Genomic DNA, 23362 nt, shown 5'->3' on the forward strand with positions numbered 1-23362 from the left:
AGGAGATCAAATTAGCTATGGCCTTCTACTTCTAAAATGATTTTTAGCTCCGAAACGTCTATCCCTCCTTACAACTCGTACTTTTTGGTTTCCCGACTGTTATGGGGGGGAAAAGCAAAATATATAAATGGACCTGCACAGAGACAACGAGGGGGAGGTGTGTGTGTGATTGATTTTAAAACTGTGTCTGCATTTTAGAAATCAGATTGTTTGGTATATGTATTATATATGCTGATTTAGCATGTTGATGTTTCTTTGTAATGTAAGTCGTTTTGTTGAGATTAAACTGTGTGCAGCTGAGGTATTTTTGGAATAACTATATAACTTTAAGATTACAGTCAAATATCTCCAGCAAGTGGTAAAACTCTGCTATTACACTATGGACTGTAATGACTCTCTTTGCTTTGTAAACCAACCTTGTGTACGAAGTTAAGAGGCCTATTGGCCCATCGTTGCACCCAGCTCATTTTTGATTGGTTACCTGAAAACTCCAACAACCAGCAAGGTTTTGTGAGCTGCTTCGCTTTCGTCTAGGTCTGTGATGGTTTGAGTCTGACAATCAACAGGTTAGTGTTTGACTTCGTGTGCTGTAGTTACATGCATGCTCGCATTAAGTAGGGTGTAATATCTTCAGATACATTATTCGTCTTCTTTGCTCTAGTTAACCAATTATCTACATCAGGTTTGATTTTCAGCGTCTTAGCCAATTAGCATTGTGTTAGCCGAGTTAAGGTTGAACCATAGTTTTTGAGTTGTATGCGTGCACAAGTGGGGTGTTTTTAAGCTGAAAATTGTCGTTATGTTTTTTTCAGACGTATAGCGACAATCCATCTTGTGCTCAACTCTACCACACATTCATTTTAAATGTGGCGGTTTGCATCAATGATGAAGTGACGACGTGGGAGGCGCAGTAACGAGCCATTTGAAGCTACATGCATATATTTTTTTACAATAACTTATTTTGAAGTGATAATACATACAGTAATATAGCAGTATTACACAACTGCGCTACAAAAAAAATAGGGTTAGGCAATTTTGAACAGTAGTAAATTGGAAAACCTCAGCTACGTATCAATTGTACAGACAGTTACCATGGCAACAGCTCTTAATCTCAAACGCTAGCTAAGCGCATGATAAAAAAAAAAATCCCGGCGACCTCAGCTAACGCTGTCTACTACAGATTCTCTGCTTTATCGTAATCTCGTCAAAAAGCAGCTTACTCACGATACCTTATCGTTAAAGGAATCCTCTGTGTAAGGTATGACTCAAAGAATCTCGTTAGCATGACAGCTAAGTTCTGCTGTCATCCAACACCGTGATGAAGTACTCGGTGTTGCGTATTGCCTTCTGATATATGCACTCGATTATTATAGAGTAAACGTGCGAAAGCCACCTAATTCTGTATATCGGTGGTTGCATTATACCTTATAATAAGCGACGCTGTAGTGCTTAGTACTGTTTCAAGGGCTTCTAATCCGCTTTGAACGTCTTATTTTAGGGATGGGAGTGTCGGCTGTGGTTGACCTCCAGATGAGTGGCAGGTAGCGACAGGTGCTAAAGTAATGTTTTAGTGCCATATACAATGAAGAAGATATTCAGCTTCACTAAAAAGAAAAAACACCCGTTAGACACTCCAGACAGTGCAAGCAGGCTTTCTGTTGGCTATGAACTGAAAGACAAGGACCTAGGGAAGGTTCACAAGGCTGCCTTAGCGGGTGATTTGGCAAAGCTGAAGCAGTTGGCTAAGAAGAATGATGTCAATCAACTTGACAAGGAGAACAGGTAAGTGGGGATGAAAACCCTAATAAATATTTTTGCATTTTCTGGATTTTGGCACGCACTTAAATGTTAGCAGAAAGCTGCCAGCTGTACCCATACATGACACTGCCTTTTTTTCTTTTCCACTTATGTGTCAAGGTAGGATCTAGTTACCATCTACAATTAGTAGGTGTCAGAAGGAAGTGAGTGAATTGAAAATGAATGTAGTTTGGCCTGAGGAAACAGCCAACCAAAGTTGTAAAACACCTATAATCTTGGTAAGGTCTGTTAGAACAACAGTGCTTGCATATGTAACACTCTTTTTTTTTTTTTACTGTTGCAGAACCGCACTGCATATTGCCTGTGCTAGTGGTCATGTCGAGGTGGTACACTTCCTCGTTGAGAGCAAAGCCAAGCTTAACCTATGTGACAATCAAAATAGATCTGCCTTAATGAAGGTAATCTTGGATGATGCCGCTTCAAGTTGGTGACTCTTAATAAATTGTAAAAATTCATTTTTCCTCACGTCTTGTTTTGGCCCGTTAATGTTAATTCTCATCTAATAACAGGCAGTTCAGGGCCAGCATGACAACTGTGTGAGCATACTGCTGGAAAATCATGCTGACCCTAATCTGATGGACATCAATGGCAATACGGCACTACATTTAGCGGCAAACATCCCATCCGTCCCCACTGCTGTCCTGCTGCTGCAACATGGGGCTCAAATCAATTCCCAGAACAAGGTGGCTTTTTTCTTTCTGTCCCCTACTTTGCAGTTTCTCTGCTTTAGGGTGAACATCAGGATACTCTTCAGTGCGTATGGAAGGCACTGTCCAGTGGGCAAGAATTTTAACTGTGATTTTAACTGTAATCTATATTTTAGGAGGGTTTCACACCTTTGATAGTAGCAGTGCGAGAGAACCATATTGAGATGGCTCAGTTTCTCCTCAAGGAGACTGCTGATGTGAATTCTGTGGATCAAGATCAAAGGTTAAGCGATGACACCTTTGTGATTCACTTTGGATTATGTTAATGTGTGTTACTCATTATTTGGCATGGTTGAACATGTTGCTGCAATTGATTTTTACCTGCAGGTCCCCATTAATGATAGCTGCTGGAAATGGCGAAGTCTGTATGGTAAAGCTGCTCCTGCAGTTTGATGCAGATACCACACTAAAGGATACCAAAGGATGTTCAGCTGATAACTATGCAGGAATAAATGGGCATCACTCGTAAGCACACTTTTTCAAAAGAATATGTCTTTGTGCTTGTATATGGGTATTTCTTCTGTAATTTATACATTTATGTCGGATTTTAATACAGAAATGAAATAAACTAAATAGCCAAAGCCCACAAATGGGTTGTAATAATTTATTTGTGATGTTATTTTATTTTAATAATTTATTAATGTTTCTCCTTAACTCTTAGTTTGCTAAAGTTTCTCAGCAGTCATGACGTTATGACATTTTGGGTCTCTCCTCTCTTTTTGTCAGTTGTTCCCACCTGATCATAGAGCATGATACCCAGCGTTCGGACAGGGCCTCCCTATCACATCAAGATCTGAGCAAGAAGAAGAAAAAAATGCTGAGTGCTCCTTCCCAAGATCTTGAAGCAGGCTTCTCTTTGGGAGGACCAGCCACTGACAGAGATGGTATGCAATTTATTTTATCACATCAAAGCCACTGAAAATCATTATTATCATGTCTATTAATAATTGACTTTGGTCATTTTACTTATTCCTCATGCATTACCTCTTGACTGGCTCTAGAGCATGGAGCAGATGAAGCAGGGAAAGGTATTGCTTTCCTTAGCTAGACTTCGTTAGCAAAATCTGTCTGTTTTTTGTCCCCTTTTTAAAACCATTAACAGCTATGGGGATGATTATTAAATACAGTGGGGCAAAAAAGTATTTAGTCAGCCACCGATTGTGCAAGTTCCCCCACTTAAAATGATGACAGAGGTCAGTAATTTGCACCAGAGGTACACTTCAACTGTGAGAGACAGAATGTGAAAAAAAAAAAAAATCCATGAATCCACATGGTAGGATTTGTAAAGACTTTATTCGTAAATCAGGGTGGAAAATAAGTATTTGGTCAATAACAAAAATACAACTCAATACTTTGAAACATAACCTTTGTTGGCAATAACAGAGCTCAAACGTTTACTATAGGTCTTTACCAGGTTTGCACACACAGTAGCTGGTATTTTGGCCCATTCCTCCATGCAGATCTTCTCGAGAGCAGTGATGTTTTGGGGCTGTCGCCGAGCAACACGGACTTTCAACTCCCGCCACAGATTTTCTATGGGGTTGAGGTCTGGAGACTGGCTAGGCCACTCCAGGACTTTCAAATGCTTCTTACGGAGCCACTCCTTTGTTGCCCGGGCGGTGTGTTTTGGATTATTGTCATGTTGGAAGACCCAGGCTCGTTTCATCTTCAAAGTTCTCACTGATGGAAGGAGGTTTTGGCTCAAAATCTCACGATACATGGCCCCATTCATTCTGTCCTTAACACGGATCAGTCGTCCTGTCCCCTTGGCAGAAAAACAGCCCCATAGCATGATGTTTCCACCCCCATGCTTCACAGTAGGTATGGTGTTCTTGGGATGCAACTCAGTATTCTTCTTCCTCCAAACACGACGAGTTGAGTTTATACCAAAAAGTTCTACTTTGGTTTCATCTGACCACATGACATTCTCCCAATCCTCTGCTGTATCATCCATGTGCTCTCTGGCAAACTTCAGACGGGCCTGGACATACACTGGCTTCAGCAGCGGAACACGTCTGGCACTGCGGGATTTGATTCCCTGCCGTTGTAGTGTGTTACTGATGGTGACCTTTGTTACTTTGGTCCCAGCTCTCTGCAGGTCATTCACCAGGTCCCCCCGTGTGGTTCTGGGATCTTTGCTCACCGTTCCCATGATCATTTTGACCCCACGGGATGAGATCTTGCGTGGAACCCCAGATCGAGGGAGATTATCAGTGGTCTTGTATGTCTTCCATTTTCTGTTGATTGCTCCCACAGTTGATTTTTTTCACACCAAGCTGCTTGCCTATTGTAGATTCACTCTTCCCAGTCTGGTGCAGGTCTACAATACTTTTCCTGGTGTCCTTCAAAAGCTCTTTGGTCTTGGCCATGGCGGAGTTTGGAGTCTGACTGTTTGAGGCTGTGGACAGGTGTCTTTTATACAGATGATGAGTTCAAACAGGTGCCATTCATACAGGTAACGAGTGGGGGACAGAAAAGCTTCTTACAGAAGACGTTACAGGTCTGTGAGAGCCAGAGATTTTCCTTGTTTGAGGTGACCAAATACTTATTTTCCACCCTGGTTTACGAATAAATTCTTTTTCAAATCCTACCATGTGAATTCATGGATTTTTTTTTTTTTCACATTCTGTCTCTCACAGTTGAAGTGTACCTCTGGTGCAAATTACTGACCTCTATCATCATTTTAAGTGGGGGAACTTGCACAATCGGTGGCTGACTAAATACTTTTTTTGCCCCACTGTATAGGGAAATTTGTTTTGGAAGTGCAATTTTTCCTGCTGCCTCTTAGGCTCAATTAAAAAATAAAATAGCAATACAGTGACAGCAAATATTTTAATAAATACAGTGACACTAACACTAACTAGGTTAGCCCATAAATTTCACTTTCTCACATCGCAGTTTCATGACTTTTCATGTTAGCTAGTATCAATGAAGAACAAAAACTCACTGGGGCAAATTAGAGGGATAACTGAATGATAATACATCTGCTGACACTGTTATGTGGTGAATAAATATATATATAATTTGTGTGTGTGTGTGTGTGTGTGTGTGTGTGTGCCAACATTTAAATCTTCTAAAGATTTCACCATTCAAAAGTTGTCCTATTGAAATATTACATTAATGATTTGTTTTAGATCAGGCTGAGCTGAAAATATGTTTTCCTGCTTTCTTGCAGATTTTGAAGATAATTCTCAGTCAGAGTCACTAAGTCGGTGAGCTAATTTCTTAATGCTGTCTACAGTTTATACTTACAGCCGACTTCCTTGCTATGACCATTTTCTTCCTCCTTCTCTTCTTTAGTGTTTCAAAAAGGGCTGCAGATGATTGGCCATCATCAGATGATGATGATGAATCTGTTTTAATTGAAAAGGTTGGAACTACTCATTCTTCTTTTATATTGTATTGTTGTAATTTTGCCCTGACTTTCATTTAATTTTCTGACTTGCAGAAACCTCTGAAAGTTGACCTCAGCAAAATGATTGCATCTAAAAAGGGAGAAGGTACCAAGAATCTTTCAGCCTTTTTTAATCCATAGTTTGTAGTTTTAGGTAGTAATCTTCTATCCCTCTTTGTCCAGTAGTTTCGGCACGAGCTGACACATCGTTGAGTGGCTCAGACTCTGAGCCAGAAAGTGAAAATAGAGTTCAGAGAATCCCATCCCTCCCAAAGGCTTTGTCATCCAGCAAAAGTCTTCAGCATCCAGTAGATCCCACTCCCATTACCTTCCTTACCAGTGCATCCCACATGACTTCCACTCCGCTTCCACACTACAGAAAGGTGAAAAATTTCTGTTGAACCTTTGTTACATGCTTGTGTCTGACAGATTTTTGTCTTTTTCCCTAAAATCTTAAAACAAGCTGGCTGTGCAGCTGAACAGGGGAAAAGAAAACACTCTGAACAACCTCTGGGTACTAAATCAAGACCATTGTCTCAAGAAAGAAGTTCAGATGCAGATGACTCTGAAGAGGAGGATGGCGAAGAAGAGGGAGAGGAAGACGATGAAGAGGATGAAGAAGAGGAGTCTAATGAAGAGGAAGAAGATGATGAAGAAAGTGATGAAGGGGAAGAGGAGGAGGACGAGGACGAGGAAGAAGAAGAAATAGAAGAAGAAGAAGAAGGCTCTGAAGAGGAGGATCAGGAGGATGATTGCAACTGCGTGGCTAGCACTACAGAATTTAAAGCCCCTCAGATCACACATGATGCTGGCATCACTGCAAAGAGTGAAACATTTCTTGGAGTTGTACGTGAAAGTGCAGATACCTCAGAGAAAAATACCAAAACAAAGACTTTAAGCACCAACTTCATGCACCCCGCTGGGACATCGAGCTTTGTTACTCCAGCCACATTACATATAGTGGAGGATTGCGTTGTGTCAGCCATAAGAGTAGAATCTAAGTTTTCAGATGAAGATGACAGCCTGGGAAAGAAATATTTGAGTTCATCGGATCAAAACGTAATTTCAGGCCAGGATTCAACACGACATTGTCCAGAAACTCATTCACCAGGCGAGGATATGAAGGAATGTGAGAGAGACACAGGAAAGGATGATGAAGACTCATGGGGCAATAAACAGAATCGTGGTGATATGGACTGGAATGACAGTGATAATGAAGAGGACAAACATTTTCTTGCTAATCAAACAAATCTATTACCTGAAGTTGGCATAAAAAACACAGACAGTACTTCTGATGGTAAAGATGATTGTGGATCGCACAACAAAGTTTCCACAGGAGTGAAACTCAGGTCCTCATGGGGATCTTCATTAGAGGACAGTGATATTGACATACCTGAGGTAAGCAATGAGGTTTTTGATCAGAAAAGCACTGTTCAAGCACCAGAAGCATCATTATTGCATTTAAAAAACACATTGCTCCAGTCAAATGAAGAACATCCAGATAGCCAATGGGATTCTTCATCACCAGTTGCATCTCCAAAATGTTTTACACTTAAGGAGGTTATAGACAACCACAAGTCACTGTCTGGTCTAGGTCCAAAAACCTCTTCTCAGTCCAGAAACCAAGCAGCTGTAGATGAATCAGAGTGGGATTCCTCTGAAAATAAAGACCAAAATGATTTTGGCACTAACTGTAATTGTGAAGTGGTGTCCCCAGTTTCCAAAGCAAATGAGACTGGAGAGATGCAATTAGAGTCTAAGGAAGAAGAGGTCAGAGAAAGTATTGAGAAAGAGTCAGATGACCCCTCACCAGTACTTTCATCGGCACTGGATGATGAAAACCAACTTTTGGGGAATGATGAAGTTGAAGAAGATGAAAGCTGTTGGGATGATGAAGATGAAAGCAATGGCTCAGAAAAGCAAGAGAAAATTGTGATGAATAACAGTGATGTTTTACACAGTGAGGATATCCTGAAGATACCCGACTCAACCAAGCAGTGTTCTCCAAAGTTGAAGTCCACAGCTACAGTACACAAGAAGGTGGCAGAAGACGCTAAAAGGGATAATCAGCATGATGAAGATGGTGAATTGGTTCCTCAGTCTGTTATCGGTGAAAATGATATGCTTGCAGAAAATGTTGAACTGGAAGAAGAAAAGCTGGAGGTTGTTAAGAAATACAGTGTCCACAAAGACGATGAGACGAGTGAAGACTCTGACAGCAAGATCCAGAAGCTGCAGTACGATTTTGTCAATGCTACAGTTAAAATGTGTACAGTAGGAGACGATTCTGATAAAACTGTTGATGGAGGCCTTTGTGAAGGTATCGATGCAGATGATGAGCATGAAGCTAGATTAACTGCATACGTTCCATTTGAAAACCAAACTAGAGTGTTGTCAGAGGAGATTAATGAAAAACCAATAAAGGAAAAGACATTTTCATGCCCACCCATCAAACATCAAACCACAGCTTGTCGGCACAGTGATTCAGATGTGAACACATTTTCAGATGAAGTACTACCTCAGACTGACATTGATGACGTTGATGTAGACTCACCTGATGAGGCAGAAAACATATATATGATATGCTCTGGAATTCAGGTAAAACGGGAATATTTTTTACTTGTGTTTGTCTCATTTAGTTTGGCTATTAATAGTCTGTCCTCTATAGCTAGGCCAAGACCTTTAAGACAGTTATATTCACGTCCTTGTTCCTAGCTTAGCTTGTATGTATATCAAATGTGACCTGTGGATGCATACTCACAGAAAAATGGGATTTACCATGCACAGTTTTGAATATTTCCATTTTTTCCTGCACACAGAAGGAAGATTCCACTGAGGATGAGGAAGAGGATGAGGGTGATAATGACAAAGAGAGGGAACAAGAGGAGGAGGAGAAAGGAGACGAATCAGCTGAGAATGATCAGCTTGAAGAAAGTGGAGAGTCTTGTGACGCCAATTCGCCTGCTCCTGAGGCCGAAGTTTCTAAAGAGAAGAAGAGGGGTAAGGAGTTACTTTCTACAGAACCAGCAAATGCTCATATGTCAGGAAAATGGTGGTCCACAGGAGTTAACAATACTAAAAACCATTGTGCAGAAGTGCTTATTGTAAGTGACTGTTGGATCGGTTGGAGGGTAGCTCTGTAATTGCTATTAGTGTCTAATGTGAGTGTGGCTGTACTGTGCCTAGAACTCCGCCATGACAATAAACCACCAGTCTACCAAAGATCAAAGACCTTATAGAAGCAAGTCTGTAGTATAATCAGTCAGATCTGATGAAACTCCTCAAAACTGACACAATATTTATTGTTGCAGGATTCTCCGATAGATTTCAATTCAGGATTCTTTTAGTGCCAGTCTCTCTCATGCCTTTGAAACTATTAGTGACGTCAAAGGCCATAGCATATGACTCACAAAATTTTCATACTTATTACTGACCCCATGTGAGGGGACAATTTATAAATGCTTCATCATAGGTTGGAGGCCATCATTTATAAACTTCGCTCTCTCTTTTTTAAAAGCTTTTCAAAGCATCATTTTCTAGTGACCCATAGATATAGAGGGACCCCACGACGTAACGGTTCTACCATATCTCCTCACTAAATATATAAAGGCTAATTTACGCTATAGAGCCCTGCTCTTAAAAACTGACAGAGGTGTAACAAGAGCCTGTGAAGCTGAATTTATGAAATAAGTGCTTAAAATTAAGGTTTTTAAAACATGTTTAGCGCCATATTGTATCAGTACAGTGTTACATCACTGTTGTTTGGTTGGTTGTGGTCAATAGACATATTAGTTTGTGTTAGCTAACTAGTAACAGAACCAGTAACCCAGGGGAGTATAAGGAGACTAAAACTAAAAATCGGTTTAAGGGGATCACCTTTGTGCTGCCCCTGGCTCCAACAAAGAGTTTTATGTTAAAATCAAGGATACTGTTCACTTTCACTGTCTGCCTTTTTAAGCAGGAGGTGGTTCCTTGTTGCTTGGCTAGCTGCATTGAAACTGGATGATCCACCTGTTAACCCAATGATGCTTTGTACCAAGCAATAAAAATCCTTGAAGTTTTCACTGTAAAATCCCGTACAAAATAAAAATGAGAGACTTAATCCATGACCTCCACATGCCTTTGCTTTAAAGCACCTTATTAACAACTATCTGGACATTACAAAGTTTTCTGAATGAAAATGTCTGCTCTCACAAAATACCTAATGAATAGAAAAAAATAGACAGTGTTTATACTGGCAACCTATTTTAAAGGCTTCAATTTAAAAAAAAAAAAAGTCATTTATTTAAAAATGCTTTGCATTTTAGCTGTAGTGCCGTACAATTGAATGTTGATGTCCAGTAATGTAGCACTGTCCACCAGCTATAACTCAAAAGTGAGATGCAGAGCTGCAAAGCTGTCACTCTTGCCAGACATGGTGTGTAAGAGACAGGCACCCCAGGGGGTTTGCCACTTTGAGCACAAAGAGGATGTAACATAGGCCAGCAGGTGAGCACTAATCACTGTTAGCCTAGGTCACAAGCAGGCCTTCTATAATTACTGGACATTATTAAACGGATGTAAGCTAAACACGTAAAAGAGTTTTAAGTCATGACCTTTACTTAATTCTTTGTTTCTTTTTTAGACACTATTTTGGCATCTTTTTCAGTCTAAAGTATGTATGGTTAATGGGAAATGTAATAGGATTAGTAGGATTCAGTAGATGAAGTAGCTAACTTGTCAGTAATTTGTCACGATTATTAATTGATTTTATTAACAGAAACACTTTTTATTGCACTTTCATGTAAATGTAACTCTGCTTTCACATCCTTGTGCTAATTTCCTGCTAATGTACAAATCTTTGCATCAAAATTCACTGTTTGTCTTAGAAGAAAATCACAATTTAAAAAAAAAAACTTAAAACAGTTAAATCAACAGGGTTTTACTTTTACATTATGCTACATTCCTTTTAGTTACAACTTAATGAAATGAAGGTGTTGAAATAGGGTGTCCTAAATACCATCACTTAGAAGCCAATACAGACTTTTTCTCTAGTCACTGTACCTGCATGACAGATGTGAATGAAACTTGTTACAAAGTACATGACAGGTGTGAGATTCATACAATACAGGTATTTTCAATTTGAAAAAGTAACCCTGTGTAGGGACATCATCTTTTTCATTACTCACTCTCTGTACTGGACAAATGTTTGGTGTTTGCGTTGGTGATTTTGGTGCGCCTTTGTGATCTGGACGAATATGCGGACGTGTTGCACAGGCTCACTTTGTTGACGACCTCTGAGTTGGTGTTGGGAGATTCACGTCAGCAGCCATTGCATTCTTTTCCTTGGCCTTCATGTATTAGTCATGCTAGAGTTAGTGGTGCGTGTTCAGGTGGCTGAATGAGTTACTTCTGTTGCTTTGCAGCACAGACACAAGTGAGCACTCTTTGCGTATGATTTCATCTTGGTTATAATGTTGTGCTAAATTCAATGTGTTTCTAAACAACAGATGATGATCTTCAGCTTCTACTGTGTCAGACATGAGAAATTTGCAGTGTTTTAACATACTGTTCCTTGTTGAAGAAACTTTATGCTGTGCGGTGCAGCAAAAAGCTGTAATTGACAAATGGTCAGGTGCTAATTTAAGGTGTACTTGATTTGCTTTACTTTGGTACAGCACGCATTTCCAGTATTGTCTGATGAGATTCATGTTATTATGAGAGGCTAAAAATCTTGTATCTCATTCCTGGCTGAATAAAGGATGCATGGAAAAACAAAAACCCTTCCACATTGCAGTTTTAAAGAACATTTTTGCCATCATTTAGTGAGTTATTTGTTTAGCAATGCTCCACTTCTTCACAAAGCTTACCTTAAATAATCAGCCTAGTAAATTTGTTTTGTATAATTTTGTGGACAAACAAAACAACACTTAAACTATAGCTGTAATTACTAGACCTAGGAAATGAAATAAGCTGCACTTAAAAGACTTTTTTCGTCCTGTTGCTAACCATCACTCTTAATGTTTTAAACAGATTTCCTGTCTGAGCTGGGTCTAGAGGGGGGTGAGGATGACCAGAGTTCATGGAGCTCTGAGGTACAGTAAAGATAAAGTTTTAAATGACATGCAGGATCCAATGTTTGCCAACCTGATTCTCACAGACCAGCCGCAATTTTCAGTCCCACTCAGAAAACCTGAATGTTGACGAGCAGAAACGAGGATTAAATAGTCAGAATGAAGGAGAGAAAGAAGAGATTAAAATGAGTAAGTCTACTTTGTAAATTCCTTTATTTGTTTTGGATTTTTTTTTTCATATCATTCCAAGCACCATTTCATGCTGCAGAAACAGTGAGACTTTATTTGATCGTAAGTATAGAAAAGTGTTCTTTACTTTGTACATTTTCTCTGTCAGTTCTGGTTCAAGCTTTAACATGATGTGGAATGTGCAGTGCAATATAACTTGTGTCAATCAAAAAGCCTCCAACATTTTTTTTTTTTTTACGTTTCTTTTGTAGACTTGTTATATGTTCCCTCATTTGTAAGAGGGGATAGAGGCAATAAGATGGCAGTGCTAGAGCCTCGGAGGAGTGTAGGCAGGCCAAGAGTCAGCCAGGGAGGGGGTATGAATATCTTGATTTATAGGTCAGAGGATCAGCATGCAAACCATACCAGAGGCCTGAACTTCACCTCATGATCACAATAATAGAATGCATGCAGTATACTGTACTTCATCCTGCCTGCTGTCCATAAACCTTATTTTGCCAGATTAAGTGGCCCCCAGGGTTGCACTAAGCTTGCTTGTTTTCCACAAGATTTTGGCTTAAATGTTATTCATATTGGCTGATGCTGAACTTGTTACCCAATGAAACACTGCTGGGAGTTGAAATGCTTTTCTAAAGGCTAAGCATGTGTGTTCATACTAATTAACAATGAGCTCATTTGCATGGGAATGCTTTTTACAGAGTTCTGGAAAACTCATCCAGCTTCATCAATGTTGTTTGATTTTTCATAGACGTTGTGTTTTGGCAAATGTAAGTAAGTCATCTTGCCTCTTACAGTTGCCAGCAGCAGTAATGACAATCTTGAAGGTGAACCTGCCGATCAGTACAATAAAGTACAGAAAGAGGTAGGTTAAGCATTTTATTTTATAAAAAATAATATTATCTGTAATTCAGTTAAGTAAAATAATAATATTTTCCCTTTGTACTAGACCGAGAGGGCAAAGTGGGTACCACCTAATGTTTTGAGGAAGCCTGAAGGCGATGTCAGCCGAAAGACAGGTGAATTTATTCAAAATCAAATGAAATAATTTGTTACTGTGAAAACCTTTTTGATTTTTAACACCATGCTTTGCTCCGCTTTTCTAGATTTAATGGAAGAGCTTGATCTGGGTGATGTTGATGATCTGGAAGGTAAGCTGTAACAAGGATTTTTAGATTATACATTGTAGAGTTTGCTGAAAACGAAATAGTGTAATATGGAAAGCAAAGGTTCCATGGATCATAAAAGCAATAACTGGACTCAAGTTACAGTAACACATTTTTAGAACATTCTTGCATCAATTCCTAAGATTTTGCTCCCTTTTCTCACTCCAGGCTCTCTCCTTTTTCTCCCATCTCTATCTGAGAGAACCATATAACTCAAGCATAGCATCAAAAAACCTTGTCCCACCAAATCTGTAACCATTTGCATCATTACATATATGCTGCCTGCAGTTGTGCTGCACACCATCAGAAACTTTTTTTTTTTTAGGCTTGTGTTTAATACTGAGTTTTCTATCTTTTATTTTTCTCATTAAACCTTTTTAAGCTCAAAAAGCAGGTCAGTAAAGATAAATTAAGAAACTAACAGTTTTGTAGCTGTGATTTCTTCCCTGAGACCCCAGTAGTAGTTTGGTAGTGTAACAGCCCACCTCTGATCTTTTCCATTGCTGTGCATCAGTGTTCTCCCACTGTAAACTCTAGTCTTCAGCAACAGATTAGGCTCATTTGGTTGAACTGATATAAAGCTTCCTGCATTAATTTGACAGATGCATCGGACTGGGATTCAGCCAGTACTGCCAGTATGGGAGCCCAGTGTGGTCACGGGGTTGCGTCCCCTGTAGTTGAGAAAATTCCAGAGTGCTCCAGTTCATCTGATAAGGACCAGGACAAAGATGATGTTGCCACAGCAGCACTGACGCATCAGAAGGGCATCAGCCCAGACGAGAGACTGCCCAGAACACCCTCTCAAGCTGTTCCTAAGCCCCAACCTCGTACGCGGAAGACGGTCCCTCAGAAACTAGAGAGTGAAGAAGGTAACGCATAGCAAGAACTTTGATGTTCTTTCTTAAACATTGACTTGTTGTTGTTATTATTATGATGATTATTATTGTCATATTTATTATTCACATGAATAATAATGATTAAAAAAAAATATATTCCTAACCTATTCTTGGCGGTTTTCCTCTTTTATTCGTTCTAATTCAGAATCTGATTGGGAAACCGAAAACATAACATCTCGCGAAACAGCTGAAAATGACAATCCACTACAAAATATGGCTGAGCCTCAAACAACGGTTAAACCAAGTAAGGTTCTTTGGTCTTTTTAGCGTTACCTTTTTATGAACTTGTGGCCTTTGCTTTGTCTGATGTCTCTGTTTCTTTATTAGGGTCTGCTGACCCCTCACTGATGGAGAAAGACAGTGAAATCATCACAGAATTTGAAGAGCAGCAACAAAAGGTGAGAAATAGTGGTAAAATGGCCAACCCTACTAATGATTGATTATTTTTGTTTCAGACATGGAAAATAAAACGTACCAAGGCATTCCTAATCAAAGGAATAAACGGCGCAAAATGATATGTTCTGGTAAATTTGTTCACACATATTTATGACATTGCTTCATCATTAGATCATTTGTAATTCTGGTAGACAAAATAAATATGTTAACACCATTGGGCTGGCCTCAAATTAACCTCAAAATTACATCATGATATTTCAAGAAAAATCTAAATATTTTTTAAACCAAAATTAATGTTTTATTGATGTTTGCAGCATTTATAAGTGTAAGTCAATAAAGAGCATTTTCCATTCTTTTTATTTTATTTTATTTTTTATTTATTTTTTAACTGTGGATAACACTGTGGATCTGTTGAATGAAGTTGCCAGCCGCAACAGCGTTATAGTGACACAGTATCATATCCAGTGACACAGCATAAATGTAATGTACAAAAGTAGTCTAGGTAGTGTTTTCCCTGGACATGTTGGGTAAAAGTACAAAAAAACTTGTATTACCTTGTACCTCATCAGGAGCTGCTCAGTATTGTCACATTTTGGGTCAAATTTTTTAAGCAGCTGCTTAAAGCCCTCAATTTCCTCCATGTAACCACATCTGGCATTTCAATCAATTTGCCTCTTGCCACATGGAGTGTATCTACTGAGTTCTCCATCAGTACTTGCTGGAGTCTTTGTTTACACTCCATCAGCTGCTGGTATCTGTGGTGCGTTTTTGCCTCATGTTGAAAAACAAGTTGTTTCTACATTTAGCAGCAGCAGTTTAAAAAAGTATAAGTGCTATGTTTTTTCAGAGGTTGTTGAAGTGTCTCCCACATGCAGCTGTTTCTCTATAGCTACACTAGGGAACATAAATGTATGATGCTATTGCAATGATATGCAAAATGACATTTTTATATCACATAAAAACATACTGGAATTATCATGGACAAATAAAATGACACAACCCCAAAAATGGAATTTATCCTATACTCTAAAGAAAGACCACTGCCTCTTTCAAGCTTGCAGGTGGCACACACATTATTATGTCTGACATCCTGATTTGAGCTGCTGATTCTATTTGACTGCATATGGTTTCCTGACAGCTTTACTGTGTTTACTACTGGCATGTTTACCATGCCAGAAATCACTTATTTCAGTTTTAGAGTCTAAAAAGAAAAGGGTCAGTCAAGATATCAAGTATGTTATTTAATAATCCTGTAAACATGAGTATTTTCTATGATGAAAATATAGGAAGAAGAATGAGAATGCACTGTTGCCTGAATATTTTCTCGAATATTTTATCAAGTCTCGGTTTTTGCATTTTTGTCTTGTCTGTTCTTTGTTTTATGTCCACTCATGCCATCAAAGGAGAAAGATGATGCAGTAGATAGAAGTGAGTTAGATCTAAATAAATCTGACAATAGAAAAAAGGATAACGAGTTTAGAGATCAGTGCAGTGCTGGAGAAAGCGGTGGCGTGCCATGGGAAAAACGTTATGAGAAGCTCTGGGTAGAGGTGGAGAAAAGAGAGGTAAAGTCCACCTTCAAGAGTGTCGCTGGTGAATTAAAAGAAAAGTTTGGAGAACTGTTTAAATCAAGACATGACATCAGAGAAGAACAGGCCACAGTTGGCTCCACCTCTGCAGAAGAAGATTCAAGTGATGAAGAAGATGGGGAAGTCATTGAGCGTCCTACTGCGAGAGCAAGAAGCACTCCCCTTATCACCATAGCTGAGCAGAGAGAGTCTGGACCAGAGGACTCTGCAGCTGAATCGAATGTAAACTCCTTATGCGAGGACAGGATGAAGGAGCAACCAGCTTGTGATGGCACCGTCACAAGCCGTGCTGATTTACGTCAAACTGAGGAGAATACTGCAAGTTCAGAAGACGATCTCAACGAATTTGGTATAAGTCAGCCTCCCTTCAGACGTTCAGCACCTGTTCCCGGTGTTTCTGGTGAAGAGTTGGAAGAGGACGTGGAAAAGTTTAAACTTGAGGTAGGGATGCTGAAGGTTGTCTTCCTCGATATGGAGAAAGAAAAAGCCCAACTTCAGAAAGAGGTAGAGGATGGCCGCTCCATCCGTAGTTCCTTTTGTCTGCCTCGCTTTCTCTTTTTCTCATGTCATTCATATACTTCATTTCCTTCTTTTACTCACCTGTTTCCAAGGGCTCAAAGTGGCCGTTCATCGTAGGTGTGTGTGCGTATGTGTTTGGGGGGGCTGTAAGATTTTCCATGTCATATATGTTGTCTGTAGATCTCATTTCAAGTAGAAGTGAGGTTGCATGTTTCTCAATGAATATTTGTGTCTTTAACACACCTTAAAAAAGGTAGAATTGAAGAAATTCATTTTCAGTACACCCACCCATCTGGTACCATTTTGTCGATTGTCCTTCTTGATTGCACTTTGACATTACACAAAGGGCAGTCTTGTGTTTTCTTTTGTCATGTCTAGCTTTCTGCTTTGCATGAGTTTTGCATGTATTGTTACATCGGTGTTGTATGAATTCTCTGTTTTTAGGTTTTGTATGAGGTTTGAATAAATAGAGGCCTTCTTGGCTCTAAAAAGAATCACCATAGTGATGATATAAATGTGTTGTTGTTTATTGTCTTTTTATGCATGCAATGCTTCAGTTTTTCTTTGTGCTTGTCTTTATTAAGAGGTATGAGGATTGTATTTTGGTCAGCCTTTTGAGTTATTTGCTGTTTTTCTGTGGAAACTGATACGAACTTTAACTCTTTATTTAAAGTTGATGACATTTTCTCATTTTAGTTTCCAAGCATTGCAGTGCATGGAAAATATGTCCTTATAATTACATTAAAGGTGTTAGGTCTCCAAAGGGAAGGGTGGCACTAAATTATGTATGACAAAGTGAACAAGTACCAACTCCAAAATGCATCTTAAAAGGCTGGACCAAACCTGTTACAGTTAGAGTAAATGTCTAAAGGCCAGCTATCAAATATTTTCTTTTTCCCTCAGATTGGAGAAGGGAGAACAGAAATCGAGGTTGAGGTACAAAAATCAAGTACTTCCCAGGTTACTAGTGGAATAGCATTGGAGGAAACTGGTATGGGGAAACCTGAGACCAGCTTAGGATGCATGTCAAATCAAGCTGAAGCACTTGACCAGGAGCAGCAGCCCGAGGCCGCCATGAGGTATGTGCAGTTTTGCTTTGTAGATTCACAGTTATCGTCAGTAGATGTTAACGATTGCTCCCTTTATTTCAAAGCAATACGTGCACAATCCTCTAATCAGATGTTGGGCTTTTGATTTTTTTTTTTTTTCTTTTAGCAGAGAGAGTCCAGTTTTAAGTTGTTTTTGTTTTGTGATGTCTCAAAGGTTTTTTTTCTTTTCTTTTCCATTAAAAATTGATACATTGTTGCATTTAAAAAGCCACATGTCGCTGATTATCAGATTTATTGCTCTCTGTAGCACCAACAGGGCTCCAGTGCAATTGCATCTCCCAGTCCAGCTAACCTGCATTAGCAACAAACAAGAGAAGCAAGCTGTAGTGGAGACTTTACAGTCAGAGTTGGTCCGAGGGGCCCGGGGCAGCAGAGCCCCTCAGACCAACACACATATTAATGGAGATCCTCTCTGTGTGTTTGACGATGGCACTTTAAGTGAAGTGTCGGATGATGAAGGAAGGTATATATACAGTATGCCCTCATATGTATCAGTTCTACCTCTCTGTCACTAACCCGTAAGGTATGTTCAGACTGAACGCAAAATAAATTATACACGGAGCACAAATCTGTATATAGCCAGAGGAAAGTATTGAATAGGTGTGATATGTCAAATATTCAGTCTAGGTGCAGAAACTGAAGATTCTTTGGATAGTTTTTGTAAAACTTGCACTACTTAATATAATAAACCTTGTATATTTGTACATTTTATACAAGAAACCTAAAAATAAAAAGGAGAGGCACGTTATTTTTTTAGGCACGTTATAAGATCATGTTTGAGCATTAATGATTTGTTAGAAATAAACCCAGATAATTTTGTATCACTGAAGTGGTAAAATTTGCTTGAATAAAAAAAAAAACCCAGGTGACAAACATTTTGCCTTAAGTCTGAGCAAAGCTTTACAATGTTGGATCTTGCTGATGATTAGCATGCATTTGTTCTTTATTCTTTTCACTCTTTAAACTAACTGCTACCTTCCTATTACTGGATCGTATACTGCATTATACCAAATACACTTCCAATAACTTGTCTCAGAATTAAGGAACATCCACATTATTTTTCTGAATGACATGATTTTCTTCTTCTTTGCGTTGCTTCGCTCAGTTTGGCAGCCAGTGGACCAAAGAACGATAAGGTAAGACACCAGTTCATACCTTGAAATGAAAGTTTGAACACAGTGAACAGAAAATGAGTAATGTTAATGTTACTTATTGTTTTGATATTCAGGACCGTGAAGAGTTGGGAATGGCAGAAGATTTTGATGAACTCACTCAGTCCTCAGACACAGCCACAGATGATGCTGATTCACCCGCTACAGGCTACAGTCACGCCTCCCTCCTTATTAAGAAACTGGACTCAGCAACTTTGGGTACCGATTCACCTTTTTCCACACATAAGTTAACTAATAAGTCTTGCTTTTTAGGAGTTTGTGACACAAGTTGTTTATATGTAACCTACCTTTGAAAGCAAGACCTTCTGTGTGCCGTGAACATAATGAAACTCCCATCCAGCCTCCATCTGCTGTGTGTCACAGACTCAACATGTGTAGTGAAGCTGCAGAACATTTTCCATGAATATGAGCGCTCCATCAAGAAGGGAAAGGATCGGCATAAGTACTTGACTGATAAAGTGGTCCTGCTGGAAACTGAGAGACGAGACTTGAAGAGCTCTTTGGAGGGCATTAAAGATGCCAAGTCTGCCATGGAGCGGGTGCAGTTGGAATTACAGACTGAAGTTACAAATCTCAAGTAATAAATAAGTCCATTTATTTTATTTTATTTATTTTCAAAAAACTGGAGCACTCTGTAGCCATTGCTTTACAGCTTCCTATCTACTGTTTTGCCCCTTTTAGCTTTTCAGAATAAATTTAGACTCAATTAATTGGTCAGTGCTAGGGGTGGGTTTTGATAATCGATTTTCTGATTTAAAATCGATTTTAGTTTAAATAATGCGATATCAATTCATTAAATCTGAATCTTTTTTAAATATAAATGTATTTTCCCCGACACTCAGACTCTCAGGTTAAACCTCACAAAACTATGTCAACAACCACCAAACAGCTGAAACAGTAAATGAGAGCAGGAAAACAGAATCTGCAAAAAGATACAAAGCGCGCACCCAACGCATCAAAACCAGTGAGATGTCAGCTTTCTCACCTGACAGGACGCCCCGTACACAGACATGCCGTCGGTGCTGGACGCCGACATCTGACAGATTCTGATGCTGCAGGTTTTGTCGCTCTCCAACTAAAATTCACTGAACCAGCAGCAAAAGAAGCAAAACTACGCTTCACATTTCGCTTCACGTAAACATCGTCATCAGTTCCCTCTTACTTTTGCTGTTTTGGCACAGCTCTTTCTCTCTCTGTGTAATTTAAGAACAGTTTACCATCTCAAATTTTTGTTTTCTGCATTATTCGCTTGCTTTTTACCCACCAGTCTACTGTTGTTTACAGCGCTGTCAGCCGCAGTTGTTTTTTTAATTAATTAATTTATTTAAATGACTTCTGATAAGACTGTCTGAGGCAAAGTTGAATCGAATCGTGGACTGAATCGGGACCTTGTGAATCAGAATCGAATCGATTCTAGAAATCAGTAAGGATACCCAGTCCTAGTCAGTGCCATCTCAGCTCATGGGGTTGCTGACAGGGAAACAAACCCCCCCACATACACACCTTTTTCCATCCAGATAATCACCTACAGAAAAATATAAATCACCTTCATTGGCATGTAAAGAAGCATTTTAATAAACTTTCATAAACGTCCAATGTAAAGTAAAAAAAACAAACAAGCACAATAACAAAACAAAAACAAAACAAAAACTGGTGTTGAGGCAATATTGTACCACAATTGAATTGTATAAGGCACACAAGGCAGGCGGGGTTCAAAGTCAGGATCAGATTGTATACTACATGCTAAGGGTGAACTTCAGCAGGTAGTCTTGACCATAGAACAACATGAACAGCTTTGTCGATCTTTTTAATGTTCTTACTGTTTATTTTGATAATGCTGACTTGAACTTTATGACTGACACATTGTGCAGATTTCAGCTGAAACAAGAACAGGAGAATCACCGCCACACCACCATGAAGTACAGTACTGCTGCCGATAAGATGAGGAGGATGGATGAGGAACATCAGAAAGAAATTCAGGAAATGCAGAAGGTGCACATGAACCTTGAGCTAGAGATTAAAAGACTCGTTAACAACATGAAACAGGTACATTTCTTAAATTCCTTTTTTTTTTTTTGTGAAAGTAAAACTGTGAAAATGTGTTTTTTATCTCATTATAATTATTGTATTGTATTTACTACCGTTGTCATTGTATTAACTGTTTAAGCCATAATTCAATCATGTGAAAAAAAAAGTACACTGTTTCAGGTTTGACATATCAGGATATAGCAAACATGAATTTGTCCTTACAAGGTTTTAAAATTAGTATTAAATATCTAATTAAAAAACAAAACATGACATATTGCACCATATTATTATTTATTTAGGCGGTAAATTGTGAGCGGTAGTTCTTAGTATTTCTTTTGTTTTAGTTTTGTTTCAGATCTACTTTTATTTTCAAATGATTATGTAATTGGCATGGTATTATTTTTAATACTAATTAATAACATTTTTTTTTTTTAAATTAATGTTGATGTAATAATGACTTTCAGTATTTTACATTATTGGTGTATTTATTTATTGTCTGACACGTCACCTGTCTAGCTTGAACAGGCCCACAATGAGACGCAGAGACTGCTGGCTCAGGAGCGCAGTGCACGCGCCCTTCAGGAGAATCTTCTGAGCAGCCATCTGAGGAAGAACCAAGAGATAGAGGAGGAAAACAAAAGAAACATGATCAAAAGCAGTGAAGTAATCATCATTTTAGAACCTTTTTTTGTTGCCTTTAGGTTTTGAAAATTTAGTTTAAATGTCTTAAGGATTTAAAAAAAATTTCAATGTTTAATACATTTGGAAATCCTGACGTCCACAGGTCTTATCTCAGCTCACTGAAGCCAGTGACAGGGAGCGAGAGTTACTGCAGCAGACCGCTTCCTTACAGGAGCAGCTCACCCTCCTGAGGACAGACTTTGAGCGTTTGCAGACTCAAAGCAGTCTGAACGAGAGCCATCTTATAGAGGCGAGGGAGATACTGAAAGAAGAGCTTGAAGAGGTACGACGGGAATCCCAGCTTAACAATGAAACCATGGCCCAAGTTGTGTTCAACTGCAAAAACCAGGTTACAACCCTTAAATCTGAACTGGCAATAACAACGTCCCGTCTGGAAAACGAACGTCAGATTCGCGAAAAACTGGAGGAGGAGGTTGAATTGAGTCGTGCTCGTCTGGCTGCAGCTGTAAAGGATGCCGAGCTTTGTCTCGCATCTAAGTCAGAAACTGAGAAGGCTCTGCTCCGGGAGAAAGAGGAACTTCAGCGTCTCAAAGACAGATTCACTGGTTAGTTAGACCATCAATATCACCAAGCAACAGAATTTTATAAATTAGATTTTTTTTAAAAACACACATTTAGTCAACTAGGCAAGTATTTTATGCTTTCTGTCAGACTCATTCTGTTCCTAGAACCATGTGAACCACTCTTATGGCACACCCATTTGCAATAGCAGAATATGAATATGTCAGGTTTTATTTAGAGACAGCTGTTTCAATTAATCTACACCAGTAAGAGGATTCACTCACATGGTATTTTGAATTTGTCTCTTGCATTTATTCCTAAAGGTGAATCAGCCAGTCAGCGTGAGGAAGTCAGTAGCCTGTCCCAGAAGTTGGCCAAGGCAGAGTCCCAATCAAACAGCATGGAAAATGAAGTTCATCGTACCACCATGCAGCTGACGGAGAAGGGCGTACTGCTGGAAGTGCTACAGCGGGAAAAGGACCAGGCAGTCGCTCGTGTCAAGGAGCTAGAAAAGGCTCTGCAGACTCACAGGGAGGAGGTCAGCTGTAACAAAGCACGTCAAGAGGCTACACAAGAGCGGCTAGTTCAAACGCAGAGCGAAGCCATGTTACTAAGACAACAGCTAGAAGAGGCCCAAAACAAAGGTGCTGCAAAGGAGCGTGCTGTGACAGATGCCCAAGAGCGCTTCAGTGACATTTTGTCCAAGCTGCGCTCTGACTGTGAAGAGAGGGTACAGTTACTGGAGGACAGAAATAAGGAGCTCGCCAGTAAGGCGGTGGATCTCCACGATCAGGTCTACAAGTTGGAGGAAGACAAGAATGAAAGAGAGGTAAGATTGAGAATAAGAAAGACCTTACTCCTTCTCCAGAACCACTTTTAGCCTTTCTTCCACATATCAATTAAAGCATCTCTTCAAAACCTCCCTTTCTCTGAATTCTGCGTGCACAGACTAGTCTGAGGCAGCTGCAGCAGGAACTCGCCGACTCACTCAAAAAGTTGTCAATGAGCGAAGCCTCTCTGGAGGTCAACACGCGCTATCGCAATGACCTGGAGGAAGAGAAGACTCGGCTGCTCAAAGACCTGGACAGACTCAAAGGAAAGGTATTAGTGGGAAATGAGGCCAACT

The 23362-nt window shown here is 39.4% G+C and overlaps 1 protein-coding gene across 9 annotated transcripts in view; it reads left to right on the forward strand.

Annotated features, from left to right (window-relative positions):
- Positions 1 to 481: 481 nt before the first annotated feature.
- The window catches only part of LOC146665209 (alanine and arginine rich domain containing protein), a 29615-nt gene continuing 6734 nt past the window's right edge, over positions 482 to 23362 (forward strand). For 3 of the 9 annotated variants that reach the window (XM_085412752.1, XM_085412755.1, XM_085412757.1), the window contains exons 1-33: positions 482 to 566; positions 813 to 1782; positions 2102 to 2216; positions 2328 to 2501; positions 2642 to 2748; positions 2853 to 2990; positions 3252 to 3409; positions 3527 to 3553; positions 5701 to 5737; positions 5826 to 5895; positions 5974 to 6025; positions 6103 to 6302; positions 8739 to 8919; positions 11932 to 11993; positions 12077 to 12161; positions 12413 to 12517; positions 12956 to 13023; positions 13108 to 13177; positions 13265 to 13309; positions 13927 to 14193; positions 14366 to 14464; positions 14548 to 14618; positions 16020 to 16646; positions 17628 to 17803; positions 18081 to 18296; positions 18939 to 18969; positions 19062 to 19203; positions 19369 to 19582; positions 20877 to 21051; positions 21550 to 21696; positions 21818 to 22280; positions 22560 to 23065; positions 23185 to 23337. In XM_085412752.1, the coding sequence (XP_085268878.1) occupies positions 1583 to 1782; positions 2102 to 2216; positions 2328 to 2501; positions 2642 to 2748; positions 2853 to 2990; positions 3252 to 3409; positions 3527 to 3553; positions 5701 to 5737; positions 5826 to 5895; positions 5974 to 6025; positions 6103 to 6302; positions 8739 to 8919; positions 11932 to 11993; positions 12077 to 12161; positions 12413 to 12517; positions 12956 to 13023; positions 13108 to 13177; positions 13265 to 13309; positions 13927 to 14193; positions 14366 to 14464; positions 14548 to 14618; positions 16020 to 16646; positions 17628 to 17803; positions 18081 to 18296; positions 18939 to 18969; positions 19062 to 19203; positions 19369 to 19582; positions 20877 to 21051; positions 21550 to 21696; positions 21818 to 22280; positions 22560 to 23065; positions 23185 to 23337 (5181 nt within the window). In that variant the 5' untranslated portion in view covers positions 482 to 566; positions 813 to 1582. Of the gene's footprint in view, positions 567 to 812; positions 1783 to 2101; positions 2217 to 2327; positions 2502 to 2641; positions 2749 to 2852; positions 2991 to 3251; positions 3410 to 3526; positions 3554 to 5700; positions 5738 to 5825; positions 5896 to 5973; positions 6026 to 6102; positions 6303 to 6382; positions 8518 to 8738; positions 8920 to 11931; positions 11994 to 12076; positions 12162 to 12412; positions 12518 to 12955; positions 13024 to 13107; positions 13178 to 13264; positions 13310 to 13926; positions 14194 to 14365; positions 14465 to 14547; positions 14619 to 16019; positions 16647 to 17627; positions 17804 to 18080; positions 18297 to 18938; positions 18970 to 19061; positions 19204 to 19368; positions 19583 to 20876; positions 21052 to 21549; positions 21697 to 21817; positions 22281 to 22559; positions 23066 to 23184; positions 23338 to 23362 lie in introns of all 9 variants that reach the window. The other 6 variants (XM_085412753.1, XM_085412760.1, XM_085412759.1 and 3 more) reach the window with 6 other exon arrangements.

The sequence above is a fragment of the Rhamphochromis longiceps genome, linkage group LG7 (genome assembly GCF_057381845.1).
Source record: "Rhamphochromis longiceps isolate RC_006_pf linkage group LG7, R_longiceps_female_GT1.1, whole genome shotgun sequence".
NCBI classification, from domain to species: domain Eukaryota; kingdom Metazoa; phylum Chordata; class Actinopteri; order Cichliformes; family Cichlidae; genus Rhamphochromis; species Rhamphochromis longiceps.